Source organism: Mirounga angustirostris, unplaced genomic scaffold, assembly GCF_029215605.1.
Source record: "Mirounga angustirostris isolate CCGP_5_RB_7025 unplaced genomic scaffold, mMirAng1.0.hap1 SCAF_17, whole genome shotgun sequence".
Classification (NCBI taxonomy): domain Eukaryota; kingdom Metazoa; phylum Chordata; class Mammalia; order Carnivora; family Phocidae; genus Mirounga; species Mirounga angustirostris.
This window is the reverse complement of record NW_026991725.1, coordinates 28,242,301-28,264,967: the sequence shown is the minus strand read 5'-3', so window position 1 is coordinate 28,264,967 and position 22,667 is coordinate 28,242,301. Positions and strand designations below refer to the sequence as shown.

The following is a 22,667-nucleotide window of genomic DNA, read 5'->3' as shown; positions in this document are numbered from 1 at the left end:
GGATTTTGCCCCTTTGTTCATGGCTCTGTCTTCTGTCCTTAGGATAGTGCCTGGCAGAGTAGGGGCTTAATACTTGCCACATGGCAACCTGCTGTCCACAGAACCTTGGGCATGAGGCCTTGTTGAGGGTGGAAGGCAGTGGCCTAGCACTGCCCAGTGCATGGTATATCCAAGAGAGCCCTTGTGTGTGGGAAGTGGTGGACAGTGGGAAGTCAGTGGGGTGGGGTACAGAATGCTAAGCCTCTGGAGATACGTGCCATAGGTCATCCTATCTTGATGAGTGGCCCTTGAACCCCCGTGGGCAAGGGGTCCAAGTTCTTGGCCCCTGGAGTGGCCTTACTAGGTGTTCTGAGAATGGGGATCAAGGGAACCCCAGTGATTCTGTCCCCTCTGCCCTTGGAGGACAAGTTGGAGGCAGGTGCTGGTCCCAATTCTACAATAACAATTATTTTGAAGTTTCTCCTTTCACATATATCGGCCCCCCACCTCCCAGACATGTCTAATAGCAACTGAGTCATGGGTCAGTGATGATGGCGGGTGTGTGGGTGGGGTTAACTGAGCCCATTGATCACCGGCTGAGACATCCTCCCCACTAAGGAACAAGTTAATAAACTCTTCAATGAGGAGGTGGTGATTAATGAACCAATCAGCTTGCCCTGTGATTGGGAAGTGGAATCAGAGGGCAGGGTGGGACCACGGGAGGTTTGTAAGCTGTGGGGGCTGGCTCCTGGTCCCTCTCACAGTCGTTCTAAATGCAAATAGGGAAGCGACTTTTTTAGGGGTTGTATCCTGAATCCAGGCCTTCCCCCACACCTTCTGGCTTCTCTACTATTTCTCCTCTGCTCCCATCTGTCCTCAGACCCCCCCACTCCCCAAGGCATGAGAGGCCGTCAATCCCCTTTGGGCATTTCACAATCCCTGTCATCTCTCTCTGCCGGGGATCAATACACTAGAAACCCCCTGTCACCACCCCAGCCAGGGCTGCAGAAGAGCAAATGGCCCCCACTCTCAGATATCCTGTCCCCTGTAGCCTGCAGGGGTCCTTGTCTAGGCCCTGACCCCTGGGATTACAGCTGCCCCAACCAGCCCCGCTGGCTGTCCTCTCCATCCCGAGGGTGAGTACCTGCCTCTGTCCTTCCATGGCCTCTGGAGGAGTGTACTTTTATTTTTGCCGTCTGCTCCCCCAGCTGGACCCAGGCTTGTCCCTCTGTTTTCCTCTCTGTCTCTATGTCCTGACAACTCCCCAGACTGGGGCTCTGCAAGGTTAGGGGCGTGCCTCCTCCCTTGGGTTGGGGCTCCCCAGTGATGCTGCTGCTCCCCTCCCCTCAGACTGGGGATCCCCAAGGTTATGGCCGTGACTCTCCTCTGAGACTGGGGGTCCTGGAGAACAGGGCTGTGCCCTGCCCCTCGGGTGAATGATTTTTCTCCTCCCTCTGAGTATAGGGTCCAGGTCCCCTCTTCTGCCTCCATGCTCAGCATGCTGCCCTCGCCTTTCTTGGGATATGCAGGGCCCATGGGGCCTGACTGGTTGATAAGGAGCCGTTTCCGGAGAATGCAGGTGATTAAACCTATAAAAAGATGATTGAGGGAGCCCTAGACTCTCCACCTTGAGAGAGCTCTAAAAATAACACCCATGGCCATCTGTCCTGGAGGGTGGAGGGGCTGGCCCAGAACCAAGATGGCGCCTTCTGCCCTCAGGGGATGATGGGACGCAGGGAAGCACTGGAGGCTCTGGCCAGGCTGGGAGAAAGGGACCTGGAAAGGGCTTTATGGGGAGACTCCCCAACAACCTTCTTTTCCCAGTGGGGGCAGGTGGGTCTGATGTGGTTGGCCTCTCAGAGAGGGTAGCAGGCTCCCAAATTAGCCTCCCCTCCCCTGCTCCCATGCCCGACTTCTGAGCCCTATGGTCATTCCAGGTAGTGAGCCATTCTGCCCCTCAGCTGAGATGGCCTCTTCCTGGGGTCTACCCCAGCCCTTTCCTCTTGTTCGAATCCTAGGTTCCCTCCTCTCTCAGACCTTCAGTTTCCTCATCTGTAAAATGGGAATACATTCAGCTCATTGGGTTGTGCTGCGATCCTGAATGGCCAGTGCACAGTAGGTGCCTAATGAACAGAGTCCCTTCCTCTTTCTTTCAAAGGCCCTGGGCAAGGATTTTCGCCCCAGAGCCCAGTGGAGACTGCAGTGGGCTGGGGACAGTGGCACGTTCTTGGGCAGCCCTGGCATCACTTAACCCCAGAAGACACCAATGCCCTGAGTGACATCTGGATGGGGATGGGGTACGCTGCCTTGGAAGGGATCTCTATGCCGGGCCTGCTTGGGCCTGGGTCTGTATGTGTCCGGCTGGATGCATAGGTGGCAGACTCAGCTGCTTCTGGGGTTGGGGACTGGCCTCGGCTTCCTCCCAGTCCTCTCCCCAGCTCTTTCACAGAGAAGGGACATAGTGGGGTGTCCAGAGAGGCCTCTCCTCTAGGACATCATAAACATCAGGTCAAAAGCCAAAGCCATAGCTCCTACCCGGCTTCCAGTAGAAAGATTCTGCCCCTCCTTAGCCCCTCTCCAAGGAACTGCAGAGCGAGGGCTGAAAAGGTTGCCTTTTCCATGGACCCGTCACAGGTCCCACTGGCTGGAGGTTGTGGCCAGCCCAGGCTCCTCATTCCCACCCACGGGTAGGCTAGGGAAGATGGAATCTTATCCCTGGTCCTAGGGGCTGCCCCAGGAGTCTAGATACAAACGTTTCACTTCCTCGGGAGGGCTGCACCTGCTGTTGGGGGGGCTGTGGGGTGAAGATGGGGTTCAGGTTCTGTCCAGAGTCTGAGTCTGAGTCTGGTGGCTGCCCCCTCATCTCCTGCAAGGTGGAGACATCACGCACCGTCTGGGTGTGCACTCAGCGATCTGGCGGGGGTGGAGGCAAGGAGGAGGAAAGGCCCTCCCCACCCCTGGAGCTCCCCCTCCCCCTCGGACTCTCCCTCCCTTTCCAGGCTGAGATATAAGCCCCGTAGGGAAAGCGCTGAGCAGAGGAGGAGGCCACAGCCCGATCTGCAGCAGTCCAGCCCTTGGGACTCCTTTCGCTTTCCACCTGCTCATCTCTGCTTCCAGAGCTGTCGCCGTGAGTGGCCCGGGAATGGTCTGGTGCGGGGGAACCCGGGCTGTTTTGTGGGGAAACTGAGGCTGGGGTGGTGGAAATTGGTGCTGAGCGGCCAGCATAGCCCTCTGCCTCCAGCTACCGTTTTGGGCAGTACGAGTGGGGGTTGGGGAGGCCAGGCTTATGCCTCTCTGACAGATGGGGAAACCGAGGCAGAGACGGTGCAGTGCCCGAGAACACACAGCGAGCCGGTGGCTGAGCCTTGGTCCGGTAGTAGCCCTGCACAGGCCGGGGAGCGTGGGCCCGACGGCCGCCTCGGCCTCCCGCCGTCGGGTGTCGAGGCTGGGGACGACCCACGATCCCTGCCCCCTCTCCAGATGGTGACGGTGCGCAGGCCGTGGCCCGCCATGGCCACAGTGCTGCTGGCCCTGCTCGCCTGCCTGGGGGCGCTGGTCCACGCCTACCCCGCCAAACCCGAGGCCCCCGGCGAAGACGCCTCGCCGGAGGAGCTGAGCCGCTACTACGCGTCGCTGCGCCACTACCTCAACCTGGTCACTCGGCAGCGGTGAGCGCGCGCGCGCGCCGGCCGGGCGCGGGGTCCTCGGGGCTCCTGCCCTCCGCCCAGGGGCGTGTCCGGGGCTGACCCCGCCCACTCTGGCCCCGCCCCCAGGTATGGGAAACGCTACAGCCCGGAAGCGGCCCTCTCGAAACTGCTCTTCCCCGACGGCGAGGACCGCGGGGTCAAGTCACGGTAAAAGCGCCCCTCCTCCCACCCCCAGCCACACTTCCTGTCCCCTAGTGCTCGGTCTGGGATGTGCGGCCCCACGGAGCCCCACCACCTAGCGTTTCCCCCAGTCTAGCCTCCTCAGATCCGACGCCGGGCTCTGAGCGATTCCTTTCCTTTCCCTCCTACAGGCCAGAAGGCGCGTACATGTGGTGACGACCCCAAGGGTTCCTGGGAGATATGCTAACTACACCGACCTCATTTGCATGGTTGCTCCTGACCCCGGAACCTGGGTTCCTCTCCCTGCCTGCTGCGCCTGGGGGGTGGGTGCGGGATGGGGTCTTCATTCCATTTCTCCGTGTCCCCAGCCCCTGGGCTGGAGGGCTGTGTGTGGTCTTTCCCTGCTTCCCAAATAAAGAGCAAATTTCACTGAAACGGAATGTGTGCGTTTGTATTTCCTTTCCCTTCTCCTTCGTGAAGGTGGCATCCAGGGGGAGTGGAGGGTGGAGGCACCAGCCAGGAGAAGACCGGACGCCAAAGGCTCCCCAGGACAAGGCTGGGGCAGAGTGGGGGACTCTCTGCTCAGAGCTAAGAGAAGACACTGTGGCCCAGCAGGGGCGGGGAGGACGGAGCCCGAGCAAGGGACCTCTGTGGCACTCTCAAGTCGGGTTGGAAGTGGGGCAGGATGAAAGTTCTGGACAAGAACGGGGAGGGTGGAAAGGAGCTTGCTAGGCAGCCTAGGAGAGCAGATGGGGACAGAGGTGCTCTAGCCACCTGCCTCCAAAGGTGTAGGTGGTTGGGGGCGTGGACTCAACACTAGAACCTCAGGTCAGTAAACCTTGAGGAGATGTATTACTAGCCTCCAGGGCTGTAGTGATGGGGGTAGAGATGGGATCCAAGATGGGACTGTGGAGGAAGTCGTTTGGGGGGTGAGGTGGGTGTATGTGTGCTGGGGGACGCGTCATTTCTAACGTCCCCCCTTCCCTGGACAGGAGGTGCAATGGGAGTGTGGAGGCTGCCCTTTCCCTTAGCAACTGCCCTCCCCCACATTGCTGAATTCCCACTCCATGGAGAAGCCACTCACTGTGCCTTCCTGGTGACAAGGCTATGGGGACACCCTCCAATGGCACCCACCACATTCCCACTAGACACTGAAGGCACTGTGGATGTTTAAACTGGAGTCTGACCCAAATCCCTCACCACTCTGTACCTATGACCGAGGAATCCCAGAGCCTGCCTGCAGGCTGATCTTCCCTGATACCCTTCCTTCCCAGCCCCTTTCCTTCGGGAAGCTTGCCTTGATTGTCCCTGATCTGCACTCTTCTTGCCCTCTGTGGCAGCTCAGCTCTCATGGCCTTGCTCTGTTCTGCACATGTCACTGTGCCCGGTCTGAGGAGCCCCTAAAGGAAGGGCCTATGTCTTCCCACTTGGACAGCCTCCTTGGTCTGTGGGCTCTCTCCTGGGCCTCTAGGCCAGCAGGACATGCACAAGCCCAAGGCGGGGAGCTGGGGATTGAGGAGGAGAATCAGGTTGAAGCCAAAGCCCCAGACCCAGAGCGGGTCCGCAGTTCAGGAAGGCTGGGTGTGGCACTTTGGAGGGCAGGAGTCTCGCAGGACTGTTTGCAGTTAGGTGGCTCTGGGGGCAGGGAGAGAAGATCCTAAAGCCGGCTCTGTCATAGCTGCCCTAGGGGGCCTGGGGCTCTGACTCCTATCCTCTCCTGTGCTGCCTGCCTTTGAAGATAGGGCAGGAATGGGTGCCAGGGAGGCAGGTCCGGGGTCTGGCGCACATCACAAGCTGTGTGGGCTCTGACGCTCGAAGCCTTTGTCCGGGCACTCCCCGGCCCGCAGAGCCCTTTCCCTCCTTTCCAGTCTGGAAAACATCTTCAGGATAGTGTTCACCTCCTCCCAGAAGCCTCTCCTGATTTCTCAGGGTAGAGTTAGTTTCTAGAACCAGTTTCTCTGGTTCTCTCTCCCTGCTGTATTGTCATTATCTGAGATCCACCTCCCGTGTCATCTTGCCCTTTCTCTCCTCCAATCCCAGGCCCTCTGCAGCAGGAGAGGAGGAGCAGGAACACACAGGAGCTGCCACGAGCTTCGGTTCATCTTGTGGTCAGAGGAGTGGGATGGCGTGTGCTGGTCCATGGCCCCCTGTCTGGCGGTCTGCCTGGGAGGGCTTCGGTCAGCTGGAGGCTGATGGAAGAGACCCCTGGTGTGAATTAAGCATGGACCACAGACAATTTCAGTTTGACCTGTCTGGCTGACCATGGGTGACATGGGGTCACTCCCATTCGCTTGGAGGAGTGTGGAGCCGGAGTGTTAATCCACAGGTGACCAGACTCAGCCAGCGTTGCTGCCGAAGGAGACTTAGATGTGATATTAATGGTGACAATAGGTACCTTTTGAAAGAAGCACTTACGTACGTGCTAGACACCGAGCTATTTGTTTTACACACACCATATTGCTAGAATATTGATTTGGCTTTTTTAAATAGAGGCAGAATTAGCAGCGGCTGAAACAAGACAGCAGTTTATTTCTCCTTTATATAAAATCCAAGTGGCATCTGGGGATCAGCAGCTCTGTTCCAGGAGGACATCCAAAAGCCCAGGGTCCTATTTTGTGGCATCCCCATGTCCTCCTCCACGTGACTGAAGATGGCCCACCATCACCACCTCCGTGTTCCAGTCCCTGGGAAGGGAGGGAAGGGGGGAGTGTAGGTGTGCTGGTTACTATGCAGATTTGCAGTTACCCTAAGACTTAGCAGCTTCAACCCACCATTTCATCTCACTCATGATTTTGTGGGTCAGGATTGGGAAGGGTTCAACTAGGCACCTGTCCCTTGGAGTCTTTCAGGCAGTGACAGTCAGAGGTTGGCTGGGGCTGGGGTCATCGGAGGGCACCCTTGGGTTGATGCCCAAGAAGGCTCACTCACTCACGGGTCTGGTGGGTGCTGCTGGCTGCTGGCCAGGGGCTCAGCTGGGTCTGTTGACCCAGCACCTCCATGGGGGCCCCTCCAGCGCCATATTCTTGGGGTAGCTGGACCCACATGGTAGCCGACTCCCCCCCTCACCCACTCCCTTCCCAGTGTGAGGACTCCCGGGAGAACCAGGAGGAAGCAGTGCGCCCTTGGCTTCCTGGGGCTACTGTAACAAAGCACCACAAGCCGAGTGCTTTAATCTGGAGGCTAGAAGCCTGAAGTCCAGGGGCTGGCGGGGTTTCTTCCTTCTGAGGGCTGTGAGGGAAGGGGCTGTTCCAGGCCTCTCTCTTTGGCTTGCGGACGGCTGCCCTCTCTGCATGACTGTTTCGCGTCCAAATGTCCCCTTGACTTAAACACAGCAGTCATATTGGATGAGGGGTCCGCTCTCCTCCAGGGTGACCTCATCTTTTTTTTTTTTATTCTTATGTTAATCCCCATACATTACATCACTAGTTTTAGATGAAGTGTTCCATGATTCATTGTTTGTGCACAACACCCAGTGCTCCATGCAGAACGTGCCCTCCTCAATACCCATCACCAGGCCAACCCATCCTCCCACCCCCCTCCCCTCTAGAACCCTCAGTTTGTTTTTCAGAGTCCATCGTCTCTCATGGTTCGTCTACCCCTCCAATTTCCCCCCCTTTATTCTTCCCCTCCTACTATCTTCTTTTTTTTTTTTCTTACCATATATTGCATTATTTGTTTCAGAGGTACAGATCTGAGATTCAACAGTCTTGCACAATTCACAGCGCTTACCAGAGCACATACCCTCCCCAGTGTCTATCACCCAGCAGGGTGACCTCATCTTAACCAGTGACATCCGCAATGACCCTACTGCCAGATAAGGCTGCATCCTGAGCTCCTGGGGGTTAGGACTTCAACATATGAATTGGAGGGGGGACACAATTCAACCCCTAACAACTGCCTTCTATGACCTGGCCTCACAAGCCTCATGTCATCTTCCAACACACTCTGTTGGTCAAACAGTCACAGGTCCACCTGCATTCGAGAAGAGGGGACACGGAGCCCGCTGGAGAATGACATGTGGGAGAGGAGGTCTTTCTGTGGCCATCTTTCTGTGGTCATCTTTCTGTGGCCATCTTTCTGTGGTCATCTTTTTGTGGCCATCTTTCTGTGGTCATCTTTCTGTGATCATCTTTCTGTGGCCATCTTTCTGTGGCCATCTTTCTGTGATCATCTTTCCGTGATCATCTTTCTGTGGCCATCTTCTGTGGCCATCTTTCTGTGGCCATCTTTCTGTGGACAATCGGCCTCAGGACCGCACGTCCACTCCCCGAGCTGAATGGCGCGAGGCCCCTAATCACTCATCTCATTGGCTGGAGCTCAGTCACGTGGCCCCACCTCGCGGCCGGCACCACCCCGGAGATGTCCTTAGCGGGCCGAGTGGCCAAGGGCTGTTCTCAGGCTCTTTTACGATGGAAGGAGGAGAGAGGGTAGTGGGGCAACTCACGTTATCTGTTACAAACACGCTCTCCTTCGAACAGCCTGAATCTGAGCTCTCACACAGGCCTATGCCCATGAGTCCCGCGGTGGCAGGTGGGCAGCGGGGGCAGCGGGGACAGGGACGTCCGAGACAAAAGATCTGGATTTGAGTTCTGTCTGCCATTAGTCAGCCGTGTGACTCTGGCCGAGTCATTCCATTTCACTGCCTGTCTTTCTTCACTGGTTACACTGGTTATACCTTAAATATACCTTAAATAATAATAATAAGATTTCACTGCTTAGGCTCAGAGAGATTATGTACTTTGCCAAAGGTCACACAGCTAGTGAGTGGTAGAGCTAATGAGAAGTACAGCTGAATCTACAGTCTGACACGTTTATTTTTATTTATTTATTTATTTGACAGAGAGAGAGGCAGCGAGAGAGGGAACACAAGCAGGAGGAGTGGGAGAGGGAGAAGCAGGCTTCCCGCGGAGCAGGGAGCCCAATGCGGGGCTCGATCCCAGGACCCTGGGATCATGACCTGAGCTGAAGGCAGACGCTTAGTGACTGAGCCACCCACTCTTTTATTCTCTTCTCTCTTACTCACTTCTAACCCTTTTCAAAACTGCTCTGGCAACTCTCCCTTCAACTCCCCCAAAGGAAAAATGCTCCTCCTTCCACACCCAGCCCCTCTTTAGGAAAAATCTGGGCTGACAATGATAGGATTTGCTTTTGCAGGTGCTGTGGGCAGGGAGGGAAAAATACTGAACACTTCGGTGCCTGCAGGGGCCCTGGTTGCAGATGGAGTCTCCTGGGAAGAGAGAAGTGGGGGCAGAGTCCAATCTCCAAATGAGTGACCTGAGTCCCTAGTCAGGCCTGCACTGATTTGGAGGGGGTGGGATGGGGGCTCAGGGTGTGTGTGTGTGCATGTGTGTGTATATGTGTGTGTGTGAGAGAGCTGTCCTCAGCCTAAGGGTTTCTCCAGCTAATAGGGGACCCCCTGGGTTCCTGGCATCCGGGGGCAGTCACCGGTCCCTACCTCTGCTGCTGCCACCCAGTGCAGGAATAAGACATGGTCCTAAGAGCTGGGCCAGGCTGCTTTGGAGGCACTCTTGTGAGAGGCGGGTATGGAGGATGTGATGCTGGCCAAATTCCTGCCTTTGCAGTCCTGTATGTGGGGACCCCCACCCCGCTTGCTACGGTGCACTCGGCCTCACCATGTGACCCCAGGTGTTCCTGGGTGTTCCTCTCCTAGTTTCACTGAAGCCCTCACTCCATCCCTAATGCAGCCCAGTGGCCATCCATCCTCCCCGTCCTAGAAGGCGTGGGGCTGGGCAGGCGGAGAGGGACCTTTTCCATTTCATTTGGTCCACTCACTGCAGGTGAGTACTTGGTGCCTTCTCTAAGTGGCAAGCCCTCGGAACACAGGCAGATGAGCGAGAAGCATCACCCGGTTCTGGATCTGGCCATACAGTTCAGAAAGCACACCCACTACCTCCCCCTCTTCTTTTGTCCCAACATCCCTGAGAGGACCCAGAAGGGGAATCTGTTGTTTGCAAAGGAGAAAAATGACAGCTATAGGTTCAGTTGACATCGTGGACTACAAGTCATTTCTTAGGCACAGGACAAAACCATAACTGGCCCCCAGCACCAGAGCCAACCCCCAGATCTACCATCTGTCTGCAGGGGCCCGGTCCTGACATATGTAGTGGCCAGAACAGGTCCCACCAGGCTGCAATCTTGCCGGACGCCAGACCCTCCAACTAGGGCTGGAGACTGGCGCCCCCTGGTGGCACAATGCAGCTTCTGCGGCCTCACCTCCTTTGTTTTGCGAAGTGGACACCAAGCCCAGGGCTTGGCGGGACAGCCCGACCTCCATGTTTGTTTTTGGGATGTAAGCTGTTGTCTGGTGAAGCATTATTGTTCTTCTTGTTACCGGAAACCAGAATTGAGTGGAACAAGGCAGAACAGACATTTACTGAGACTTTCTTTATCCTCACTACCTGGAGGAAAATCAAAGCTCAGAGAGGCTAATGGAATTATTTTCCAGGGTCCCACAGAGCCAGTGGCAAAGCCAGGATTTGGACCTTTAAGCCCGCTATGCTAGATCCCTGGGGTAACACCTCCAGCCATCACACCCTCTACGACTCCCCCCATAACACACACACTTTTAGTGTCTTGATCTGGGACAGTAGAACCTCAGCGGTAAAAGGTCTTGCCCTCCCTACTCAGGCTTCAGTGTGTCATTCAGACACAGCCAGTTACTGCTCCTTGGCCTGAGCTGGGGAGGGGGCTGGGGGTGGAGGAAGGGCCGCGGAGCTGGGCAGACTCGGAGGCTCCTGGGGGTGGAGGTGAGGCGGCACTATTGGGATGGTGGCCTTGGGATTTCAAGCCAGAACTTGAGTCCTAGGTGGCTGTGTGGTTTGGGGCAAGGCTCTTCACCTCTGTGAGCCTCACGTTGCTCAGCCAAAACATGGGAAATTATAGCAATACTTTGACAGCCCCGCTTAGGAAAAAAGAGTCCAGATTTTGGAATTAGACTTTTGTTTTAAACTCTGGATTTCCCACTGACTAGTTATGTGGTCTGAGGCTGGTTACTTAAAGTCTCTGAGTTAGTTTCTGAATCTGTAAGATGGGTCCTTGCAGGGACTCGGTGAGGTGATTGAGCTAGGAGCACATTGGAAAGTTCAAGGCTTTATGATGCTGGTTGATCACTGCCTTGGAAAGGAACTCCGGGAAATGGCTCTGGCACCCACTCCCCCCGACTCCAATACTCCTGACCCCAGGCACATGGGTTCTCATTCTGTACCCCATACACCAGCCAGGTCTCTCCCTGCCTGGGTCCCCACTCCTTTCCACATTGTCTAGTTACCTAAGGCATCTCTCCCCCAACTTCCCTGTTCCCACTTTGTCCTCGTCACACCTGGAAAGGAAGTCCTGAGTCCTCATCCTGGCATCTTGGAACCCCAGCCTCAATCTTATGCCTGGAGGGAATTCGTGGGAGGCTGGAGGGGCTGTTCTGAGGCCTGGGACCAGAACCCTTCAGTCATCCTGAGGTCCTAGGACCCCCCATTCTTCTTGAACCAAGCCTGCTCTGGTGCCCAAAGGCAGATGGCGTCCCACAGGAGACCTGGAGGCCCACTTTTACCTGTTATACTGCGGCCCTGTCCCCCTCCCAGCCCTGGCCCCAGGGCTGGTGCTGCGGGTACCAGGGAGACGGTGGGAGGAGGGGGTGAGGGCTGGGGAGTGAGAGAGGCTGACAGGAGGCGGGGACTCTGGGGGGCTGAGGACTATAAAGGGGCACAGGGGAGGGTAGGGACATTCGGCCCTCAGGACTCAGGGTAAGTGGTCCCAGCCTGGGCGGGGGGGAAGGGGAAGGCCGGGCCCTGGGGGGGTCCTTGGGATTAGGGGCCTGGGGTGGGAGAAGGAGCTTTGCAGAACAGAGAGGTGGTATTGGGAGGTCTGGGGTCCTGCTTGGTCTAGCTCCACATCTGGACGAATCTCTCACCCTGGAAGAGCTGTCTGCTGACTAGAAGACTGAAAACGTGTGCGGGGAGTGAGTGGTGGCCGTGCACACAAATGTGACCGCAGCCTTGTGAGTGACAGGGTCCGAGGGTGCGACCGTGCCTCTCGGCTGGGAGCGACACGGGCAACATTGTCATCTCCAGGACCTGTCCCTGAATGTCTACCCTGGCGGAGGGCGGCGGGGGGGCGGCAGACCCAGGGGCCCTGGATTTCTGTCCTTCAGTTCACAAGTTCATTCTGTGCGCTCCCACCCAGTCGGTGAGCTGGAGCACCTCTTCGTCCCACCCCGCATCTGCCTCCTCAGAGCCACCAGGCCCTGGATGCCATGAGTCCTGGGTCCCCTGCCCCAGGTCCCCACCTTCTCTGCTATGCTTTTTGATTTTGCCAAGGGCCTGGCTGCAGACTGGGGCTGCCGACCGCACTCTCCAGGGCGGGCAGGTCCGAGGGGCCCTTCGCTCTGCCCCTTCGTCCCCAGGCTTGGAGAAATGGGTGAGGGGCTAAGGAGCAGGGCAGGTGGGCTCCGTTCTGCCTCTAACTTCCCCACGCCTTGCTCCTCAGATGCCCGCCGCCCGCCACTTCCTCTCCCTGCTGCTCCTGCCCACCTGCGTGGCTCTGTGGCTGCCGCCGCCGCGGGGGGCCCGGGGGGCCCCCCTGGAGCCAGTGTACCCGGGGGAAAATGCCACGCCAGAGCAGCTGGCCCAGTACGCGGCTGAGCTCCGCAGATACATCAACATGCTGACCAGGCCCAGGTGTGTCCGAGAAAGAGAGAAGAGAGAGAGAGAGAGAGAGAGAGAGAGAGATCCCAGTCCCCGCGGCCCTGGGCCCTGCCCCCGGCCCCAGCCCCAGCCCCTGCCACGCTCTGGGGAAAGCAGGGCATCTCCACTGACCAGGCCTGCAGCCCCAGGCCCCGGGCAGGGGGTGGGGGGGTGGGTGCCCAGGGTGGGCATGAGGCAGGTGAGCCGGCACGTGGGCACGGTGCTTGTCCCAGCTGCCTCTCCCCTGCCAGGTACGGGAAGAGAGACAGAGAAGAAACGCGGGACATCCTGGAGTGGGGCTCCCCCCGCGCTGCTGCCCCCAGGTGGGTTTGCTTCCCTGCTCTGTGTGCCTAGATCCCTGGGGCTGAAATGGGGGTGCGGGAAGGGGAGAACAAAGGCCCAGGGCTGGCCCGAGGTCTCCTGAGGGTGGGAGGACTGTCTCCTCCGACTGCCACGTTCTGCCCCCTCCTCACAGGGAGCTCAGCCCGATGGACTTGTAACGCCACCTCCTGCCTCCTTGGACTCCAAGGGCAATGCCGGCCCACCTCCCCCCTCTGCACCCTTGGCAATGGCCGAAGCTTGCTCCCTGCTCCCACGCAGACTAAATAAAGCAAATCCAAGTCAGAGCTTCTCTCTGTGTGTGTCTCTGTGGACCCCTGGTGGGGGCAGGAGCGGGCCAAGTGCTCTGGAGAGACAGGAGGAGGGGAGGGAGGCCCAGGAGGGAAAGGAGGGTATTGTCAGGGATCCAGAAGGCCTGCGGGGTGGTCAGAGCCATCCAGCTCATCCTCTGCTTCACAGAGGGGCAGGCCCAAAGGGAGGCAGGGACTCCTCCAAGGCCATTCAGCAAGTGAGTGAGGCTTGAATCTTCCCATTTCAGCACTTCTAAACCTTCCTGGTCAATAGCCTGATGACAACCGTGCCCCCAAACGCACCCCCACCAATGTTTTTCAACACGTAGGCACTAGGTGAAGTACGGATGTATACTAAAGTGTCCTTGGCACAGGGCCAGAGGCAACGACCCAGCCCGGAGGAGTGACTGTGTCAAGTCACCAGCTGCCCTCCTCTGGCAGGTCGGAGATGGGTCACTATGTGTGTTCAGTAGGAGCACAGCTCACCAGGGGGCACGGGGCCCAGCAGAAGCACGGCCAGCGCAGGGGGACTGTGATGGGGAGGGGCCTGGAGACGGTGTCCTGTGCAGACTATTGGGAAAAGGAGACTGTGTGCCGGGGCGTGCAAGCCTCCCAACAACCCAGTGAGGGAGATACTGTTCTCCTCACTCTACAGAGGCCAAGGCTGAGGCTCAGCAAGCTGCGGCAGCTTCTCCCAGGTCTGGCACAGACAGCAGGCTAGTCCAGGCACATAGCACCAGCTTCGGAATCAGAGGAACTCGGCTCTGATCCCAAGATCTGCCCCTCTCTGTCTGTGTGTCTGTCTGTCTGCTACAACCTCTCTGAGCCTCAGACTCTTCATCCGTAGAGAAGGATGATAGGGTTGCAGTGAGCAAGACATGAAATAACACGTATGAAACATTGAGCATGTGGGGCACCTGGTGGCGCAGTCGTTTGAGCGTCTGACTCTTGATTCTAGCTCAGGTCGTGATCTCAGGGTCCTGGGATCAGGCTCCACACTCAGGGGGGAGTCTGCTTGAGAGTCTCTCTCTCTGCTCCTCCCCCCACTCACACACACTCTCTTTAAAATAAAAATAAATAAATCTTTTTTTAAAAACCCCAAACAACCCAGGTGTTTGCAGCCGGAGGGAGTGAAAATGCTGAGAATCCCTTGAACAATTCCTCTTTCAGCAAGCAAACCCATGGATGTGCTATTATGATCTCTGTGTGCACCCATATGCTCTAGGATCGATTTGTTGGAAATTTGAATTCCAACAAATTTTGGAATTTGAAGGGATCGTCATGGCAGGGATGGGTGAGAAGTGAGAGAATTAGAACCTTTCTGGCTCCTGGAATGGCTTCTCCGGCCTCCCCCATGTGCTCCGCCTGAAAAGACGGGGCTGTGGGTTTGATGGATGAGAGGCTCCCCTTTCCCGGACTCAGCACCTCACCCTGATCCCAGGACAAAGACAATCGTGTTTCTCCTCAAGTCCTGGCTAGTCTGGAGTGTGCAAATGACCCGAAAGTGGATCCAGGCCCTAAAAGGCACAGGGCTGGAGAGGATGCAGCCACCAGGCAAATGCTTGGCTCAGGTTGATTCTCACACCCAAGGGAGTGGCGGGGGGGAGAGGGGCGGGATGCGGTTTCAGCAGAACAAAGTTTGAGTTTGGATGATGGAGGCGGAGGCTGAAGCCCCAGAATTTTCTCTGGCAGCCAAGGTGATAGGCTCTGAGTAGGGAGAGAGGTAGACACTTCCCAGGGGCAGGAATTAGGATCCTGCTCAGGACATACTGGTATGTGAGAGGTGGCTCGTGAGAGGTGCCTCTGAAGCTGAGAGCCTCTGCCCCTGCCCCCTGCCCAGGCCTTCTGATGGTCACCCCACCGAAGGAGAGTGCCACCCTCCCACCCAGCTTCTCAGGGACAGGCCCCGCTGGCTCATTGCCAGTCAGGCTGAGAGGGTCCTGGAGGCCCAGGCAGGACTTCTTCACCTTGAGGGGCAGGCAGAAGCCCTGCTGCTCGTTCCCGGGCCAACACGGGACATCCGGGGCTAGCATCGAGCTGCCCTGCTCTGTGGAGACACTTGCGTGGGAGGGGATCCTGGATGGACCCCCCTCCTTTGAGGTTGCTGGGACCTGCTCCTCTCGCCTCTGCTGGCCCTCTGGTTAGAGGCCCCCCCAAGTGGTGAACGTGTGTAAGTGGGGGGCAGGTGCATGGGTGGCAGGGAGGAGGCAGGACAGACCTGCAGGAGAGGTCTTCTCTCACAGTAGGAACTCCGGGGTCCTCTCTCCCCTTGAAGGACAGGTCCCTTCTTACCTAGGGCCCACAGAAATCACCAAGCCATAGAGATATTTATCTTTATTGTTCTGGGGGGAGGGGGAGTGAGGGAGGTGGGCAGATAGGAATTAAGGCTCCTTTGAGGATACAAAGGGGGTCGGTGGGCCAGGAGACTTGAGTCAGGCATCTGAGGTGTGGGCCCTGCCTGGAGAAGGAAGTCCCTGGGGCCCTGGTATCCCCCCCTTTCCCCCAGGGCTTCCTCTCGTTCCAGCCCAAGCTGCCCCCAGTTCTGTGGCTCCGGATGGGTGCCAGCTTGCCCAGGCTCTCCTACCTGGGGCCCTGGGAGGACAGCGGCGGTTGGGGTTTCCCAGCGGTCCGCTGGGGGGGGTTCGTAGCATTCCCCGGGAGGGGTTTCACGGTGTTTGCTGGTGCGGTTTTTGTGGTGTTCGCGGCTTTCTTGGGGTTTTTAACGTTTTTAGATTTCTCGGTGTCCTTAGACTTCAAGCTGGGGAACAGGTCTTTGCACAGATCATGGGGTGGCGAGGGCGGTGGGTGGGGTGCCGGGTGATGTCCGTGTCCTCCCGCACCCTCGGCCCGTCCTCCCTCCCTCCGGCTCTCCCCCCACCCCACCCCGCCCCGCCCCACCCCTGCCCACCTGCTGTTGAAGAGCTTCTCTAGGTACTTGTTGAAGTGGGCGAGGTTGGCCATCCAGTCGGCCGCCCTGGGCTCGGGGGGCTCCCGCAGTTGCAGCTCCTCCCCCAGGGCACCCCGGGGCCACAGCCGAAGGGGCACCAGGCACAGCAGGGCCAGTGCGCACGCGCAGCGCAGAGCCGGCGCCTGGGGCGGGGGAGGGGCAGACAGAGCCGCGGGGTGTCACGTGACGCCCTCCGCCGACACGCGGCTGGTGGACTCAGCGCCGCGTCTGTCCCCGGGACCTCCCGGTGCCCAGGCCGAGTGGGGCGCACATGCGCAGTGATGCCCCCACGCACAAAGCGCCGGGGGAACGGGGCGGTGGGGACGGCCGGGGAGGCGCACCCCCGGCTGGGCCCTCGGGGGCTGCGCGGAGCCCCTGCTCAGCTCCCTGACCTCACCGGCCTCTTCCGCAACCACTTGCTCACCGCGCTCCAGCCTCTCCCGCCTCCTTGCTGTTCCTCAAACATGCCAGACCTGCGGTTCTCTTGCCTGGAAGACTTCCTCCCGACAGGGACGGGCACGGCCAACTTCCTCACCTCCTTCAGGCATCAGCTCAAACCGCACCTCCTAAATGGGTCCTACGCTGACGCCCCTATGCAGAACGGCAGCCCATCCCTTCATCTTGCACCTTCCCCTTGTGCGTCACCTTCTAACTTACTGTGTTCTCTGCTTTTTAAAAATTGTCATCTCTCCCACGAGGCACGCCCCTCCTCCCCCGATGGAAGCGGCGTCACAGCTGGCCTCCGCCTGTTCTGCTCACTGATGTAGCGCAAGCACCCGGAACAGCGCCTGACGCTCGGCAGGTGCTCGACAGTACGTGTTAAGTGAATGACTAACGCAGCCGCACGCTGGAATGCCAGCCCCGGGGTCCCCACGTGTGCACCCAGCTGTGCACAGGGAACGTGATGCTGGCAACACGCAGCACATCCCGAGATTCACACACCGTGGTGCCTACACCCGTGAGACGCACCCCTGGGGCCCTCAACCCTCTCTTGACCAGGAAAGCCCCTCACCCCCACCACCCAAAGCAGGCACCGGAAACCCTGGCAGCCGTCCTGGTGGTAGACTGGCAGAGGCTGCTACCCTGGTCTCATTCCTTCATGCCCCTCCGTCCCCTAGCTCCTGGAGAGCCTAGCCGCCAGGGGTCCCAGACTCAGCCGCCAGACATTACCATGGTGCTGGGCAGGTGCAGGGCAGCACAGCAGAAGGGTTTCCCGCAAGGACCTCCGAGGCCCTTTATATTCCTTCAGGTCCATGCCCCCTTTCCCACAAAGGCCCCACGCCCAGCTTGGCCTCCTCCTGCCCCGTGTCCTAACCTGGGAGTTGGGAACAGGGAGAAAGTGGGGGTGGAGGCACACGGGCTGCCGGCTGTCCTGATCTGGGCACAGTTCGTGCCAGGGGCCCAGTGGTGGGGGTGGCAGAGGCGGGAAGCACTGGGGAGTCGGGGTCACCTTTTGCCTCAAGTCTACAGATCCCAGGGAGGAACTGTCTCTGGGGTTGAGAGGGGGCTGTGCTTTGCCCAGGGACTATTCTTGGGGTTGGGAGGGGGCTAGGCTGAGAGATCAGGTGCCCCTTCCCACCCAGTTGGGGGCTCAGCGCCCCTACTCCTGGCTTCCAGGCCTGCCGGCAGGGGCCTGAGTGAGGTTAAGATTTCTGCCTTAGGATTGCAGGCCCTACTGATCATTCTGGAGATTTTTGCGGCCTGCCTAGCTACTTTGGAGACCCTGATGGGAGACCTGCGGAGCTTTCTGGAGTGTGGTGGGTCTCAGCTGGCTGAATGATGAACTCAGGGCTTGGGCTGCTTCAGGTCACAGAGCCTTGGCTGTGTGGCCGTTAGGGCCCCTCGAGCTGCTCAACATTGCTGCTTCTCTGTGGCGAGGCTGTAAAATGTGGAATGAAGCTTTTTCATGCCAATCCCCGCACCCCCAGAAGAAACACAGTAGGAAGAGCAGGGGCTTCTGGGTAGGAATCCTGACTTTACCACTTCCTGGCTGTGTGACCTTGATTAAGGGACATTACCTTCCCTGAGCCTCCGCATCCTCATCTGTGAAACGGAGCTGATCACATCTATAGCCTTAGGGCTGTCGTGAGGATCCAGTGGAATGATGTAGCTGAAGCCCTTGGACAACTTCTGGCACACAGAGATTAACATATGTGAGCCCCTCAACTCAGGGATGCACTCTTCCCGCCCCCCCCCCCCCCCGCATCCTCACTTCTTCCTTAGGGGAAGGGGTGAGAAACTCAATGTCAATGTCACCAAGTTTATGGGATGGCTCAGCAGCGAAGAGAGACAGGACTGCATTTCCATGGAACCAAGACTCTCAAGAAAAAGAAATGAGATTCCCATGATAAAATTCCATAGTACAAGTTGGGAGGAGAGATCTAGGTGTCAGTGTACCCCAAATCCCAACAAACAGGCTGTCTCTTACTCCACTTAGACACAAGCCCAGTGTTGATGACCCCATTCCCGAAAGAGCTCCAACGATGTGTCCTCTTGCAGCCTCGGCTGTGAGGACCCAAGCTGCCCTTACAAACCCCGGGGCTTCTCCACAAGGCCCCAAAGGTTCTCAGTCCCTCACTCTTCTGGACTCACTCACTCATTTCAGGAACTGTCAAGTTCTGAGGGATGGTGTGTATCTACCTGCCTTCCTGGTTCGGAAGATGAGAGTGAGCCGGTTGAGGAAGGAGACACGAAGCACTCAAATATTATTATCACAATAATAATCACAATCCCAAGGTACTGTCACAATCATAAAGGCTCTGTGGAGCATATAGTTATATACTAATAACTGACAATTACTGCTGATGCTCAGTGCCAGGTACGGGGAGAAGCATTCTGTTGCAGTGTCTCTGATTTTAATGACACTTGCAGGCGTTAACTCCTTTTGCATTTGAGGAAACAGGCTCAGAGAATTTAGGAGACTATCCAAGGCCAGGAGGCATGAGATTCAAGCTCAGGACTGACTCAGATCTGGAGAAGCAGTCCTATCTTCTTGGAAAGCTACCCCCAGTCAGTTACACACCTTTCTGTCCCTTGGGATTCAGGCCATCTGCAGTCCAGAGTCTCCCCTCAATCACCTCCTGGTCCCTTGGCCTGTCAGCTCCTCCTGACTCCAGTGGGGTTGCTTACCATGCTCTGCATCCCCTCCTCACTCCCATTCTTCCTCCATCTTCTTGGCTCTGTTTTTCCCAGGGGCCTTTTTGAGTAAACTCTTCCCTGCTTCTCCAAGCCTGATGGTCAAGACACAGGCATTGGCATCAGACTGACCAGGGTTCCAAGCTTGACATCGCCGCTTGTTGGCTGTGTGTCCTGGACAAGTTGCTTTGCTTCTCTGAGCCCGGTGTCCTCAGCTATGAGGGAAACACTAGAGCTAGGTCATGGGGCTATTGGGAGACAAAGCTGAGAGAAGGTTCCTCAGGCTTCTGGCCCCAAGTCTTCCTTGAACTTTGTGATTCGCCCCAGGACCCTTCAGAGAAATTCTCTCTTTTACTTAATCTGGCTTAAATTGGATTTTTACTTGCTACCAAGCCAGACCAAAGCAAACTGAAAAACCTTTGACTAATAAGCCTTCCATGACTTCCTGGATTAAGTCCAAACTTCTTAGCATGACATTTGAGGTCCTTCACAATTTGACCTCAGCCCACTTAAAAAACAAAAAAACAAACCTTCAAAAACAACTTTGGAGAAGTATAATTTAAACACAGTAAAAGTCGCCCACTTGAAGCGCCCCATTGGAGGAGTTCTGACAAATGTGTAACCACCCCCACAGTCAAGACACAGAACGTTTCCATCCCCTCGGCTAGTTCCCTCCTGCCCCTGTCCAGTTCACCTGGCCCCTGACGGCTGAGCTCATCTCTATAGATTAGTTTTGCCCGTCTTAGACTTCATGTAAATGGCCTCAAACAGTATGTTCTTTCTGTCTGGCTTCTTTCACTCGGCAGAACGTTTTTGACATTCCTCCGTATTGTGAGGCGTATCAGCCATTTGTTTTTCTTATTGCTGAGTAGTACTGTTCCTTCAAGAAGATGTACCACAATCTGTTTACCTCTTCCCCTGTTCTGGATATTTGCATTTCCACCCACTCTCTTCAGCCACATCTCCTGCTCATTGACAGGCTCCTCCCTCGACGCACCTGTCCGACCCTCTACCTGCTAGACTCCAGGGGCCTCCCAAACAGTTCTTTCATACCCCCAGCCTTTGCTTGTGCTCTTCCTTCTATCTGGAACGAGTGTCTTCTACTCCTCCACCCTGCAAAATCGTGAGACTCGGTTCTGGCAATTCTTCTCTGCGAAGCCTCCCCGGGCCCCTCCCTGCGCTGCCTTGGGCTCCTTGGATCCTCTCTGCATCCAGTTGCCTGATGGTCCTCACCTGCCTACGCACCAGGCCCATCATCTGATGATGATCCCTTACTTATTCCATCCTTGGCTGTGCATTGGAATCATCTGGAGAACTTTACAGCTACTGTTGCATGGCTCTGCCCCCAGAGTCTGCATCTTGTAACTGAGCACCCACTTGATGGCAGGTACTGCCTTAGGTTCTGGAGTTCCAGTAGTCGATAAGATATAGTCACTATCTCCAAAGAACTTCACAGGAGTGGGAACAGGTGTTCATTGAATGGACTAATTAATATTTCAAGAAATACCTACCAAGACACCCCTTCTTGGAAATCCCTGTTGGAAAGAGGGTTTTTATCTCCTTTATGAGCAGAGTGGGAAGTTGTCTCCTTGGATACATATTTTGATGGAGTTTGAAGGGAATTCAGGAAGCTAGTTCCAACTCCCAACCTCCCATTTTACAGATGAGAAGACCAAGGCCAAGTAGCCAGGTTTTCTGCACTGGAGGAGGAAGGTAGTCTCTGAAAGCCAAAAGTCTCTCCCATAAGGACATTTGGGCTAGCTGCTCTTGAGAGCTGCTAAGCTGTTCTCAAGCCCAGTGTCTGATGCCAAGTTAATAAAAGATTTAGGACACATTAGTAATAGTATTTTAATCAAATCTAGACAAATTCAAGATTACATAAAGCTGTGATGGTTAACAGCAAAGGATCAACTAGAAAGATTACAAACTGTTTCTAAATGTTTATTTCTTTTAGTGCTGATAATTTTATGCATTGTCTCAAATTAAGTCAAATTTAAATGTTATTTAAGTTCAGCAGTTTTTGTGAGTTATCGTATTTTTGTAGATTGGAGAATAATTTATGGAAAATGAAGCAAGTTTTCTTACTAACAAAACCTGCTAAGCCAAGCTCTGCCATTTGCTTGCTGTGCGATGCTGGGCAAGTCACTGAGCTCCTCTGTCCTTTAGTTTCTTCATTTGTGCAGAAGTGAAAGCTAAAAATAGTACCTATGGAGTGAGGTGCAGCATCGACTGAGGACATACAACCTGGGGTCACATCCCAGCCCCACCACTTCGCAGCGTCATGCCAATGGGCAAATTGCTTAATCTCTCTGTACTCCAGTCTTTTCATCTGTAAAATGGGGTAATAGTACTCAACCGCCTTGGACAGTTGTTATGAGGATCAAAGAAATGTATACAGAAGCTAACACATAGCAGCGCTCATGTGGGTGATGGTTAGAGCAGAGCAGCAGCTCCTATTGCAGGAGAAGATTTTGAACTATGAATAAGCTTTTTGAAAATCAACAAATGTAAATTAAGCAGTGGGGTGAACTAAGCAAATGCCCCAGACAGAGTGGGAAGAAAAGATCTCCCCCCATTTCTCCTAACTCCATATCATCCTCCCTCTTCCCCCGGGGAAGAATGTAATGGGGCCCATCCGCCGGCTGGCTAAGGGAGTGGGAGGCTGGGGCACACCCATGCTGTCAGAGGAGAACTCTGGGGGCAGGCACTCCCATGACAGCTCAGGGCAAGCAGGCTTTGTGCGTCAGTTGTGACCCTGAATGTGGTGACCTCGGAAGAGCAGTGGACAAGAACGCCGGGAGGCTTTGTGTTTGAGGGTTTGCCGCTGTGTGTCATGGAGCTGTATACCATGATTTCAATTCCTTGAAATTCTACTTTACTGTTAGATTTGCTGAGCTCTCCATGTGAGCCAGGTTTAGGGGAAGGGTGGAGAGAGACAGAAGGAATCAAGAAAAGGACGCTCTTGGGGCACCTGGGTGGCTCAGTTGGTTAAGCATCTGACTCTTTTTTTTTTTTTAAAGATTTTATTTATTTATTTGAGAGAGAGAGAATGAGAGAAAGCATGAGAGGGAGGAGGTCCAGAGGGAGAAGCAGACTCCCTGCCGAGCAGGGAGCCCGATGCGGGACTCGATCCCGGGACTCCAGGATCATGACCTGAGCTGAAGGCAGTCGCTTAACCAACTGAGCCACCCAGGCGCCCCTGACTCTTGATTTTGGCTCAGGTTGTGATCTCAGGGTCGTGAGATCCAGCCCTGCATCGGGCTTCGAGCTGCGCATGGAGCCTGCTTGAGATTCTCTCTCTCCCTCTCCCTCTGTACCACCCCCCCACACACAGCTTGTGCTCTCTCTCTCTCTTTCTGAAAGGAGGAAAGGAAGGAAGGAAGGGAGGAGGGAGGGAGGGAGGGAGGGCAGGAAGGAGGGAGCTCTTTAGAGGGCCAGGAGGCTGGAAAGCAAG

The 22,667-nt window shown here is 56.2% G+C and overlaps 2 protein-coding genes across 3 annotated transcripts in view; both read left to right on the top strand.

Moving 5' to 3' along the window:
• Positions 1–4,145, top strand: part of PYY (peptide YY) — a 57,960-nt gene extending 53,815 nt beyond the window's left edge. The window contains exons 1-4 of one of the 2 annotated variants that reach the window (XM_045888034.3): positions 2,979–3,106; positions 3,460–3,647; positions 3,753–3,833; positions 3,998–4,145. In XM_045888034.3, the coding sequence (XP_045743990.1) occupies positions 3,460–3,647; positions 3,753–3,833; positions 3,998–4,022 (294 nt within the window). In that variant the 5' untranslated portion in view covers positions 2,979–3,106 and the 3' untranslated portion in view covers positions 4,023–4,145. Of the gene's footprint in view, positions 1–2,978; positions 3,107–3,459; positions 3,648–3,752; positions 3,834–3,997 lie in introns of those variants that run through there. The other variant, XM_064582417.1, reaches the window with a different exon arrangement.
• An 8,160-nt stretch (positions 4,146–12,305) lies between these two features.
• Positions 12,306–13,002, top strand: PPY (pancreatic polypeptide). Its single transcript, XM_045888035.1, has 3 exons — positions 12,306–12,496; positions 12,754–12,825; positions 12,978–13,002. Exons 1-3 carry the CDS (start codon positions 12,306–12,308, stop codon positions 13,000–13,002), a joined length of 288 nt encoding a protein of 95 aa, XP_045743991.1.
• Positions 13,003–22,667: the final 9,665 nt, after the last annotated feature.

Coding starts and splice junctions, on each gene's coding strand:
- PPY (XM_045888035.1), top strand. CDS start 12,306: ATGCCCGCCGCCCGCCACTTCCTCTCCCTGCTGCTCCTGCCCACCTGC. Junction 12,497..12,753: donor AACATGCTGACCAGGCCCAG/GTGTGTCCGAGA, acceptor CTCCCCTGCCAG/GTACGGGAAGAGAGACAGAG. Junction 12,826..12,977: donor CCCCGCGCTGCTGCCCCCAG/GTGGGTTTGCTT, acceptor CCCTCCTCACAG/GGAGCTCAGCCCGATGGACT.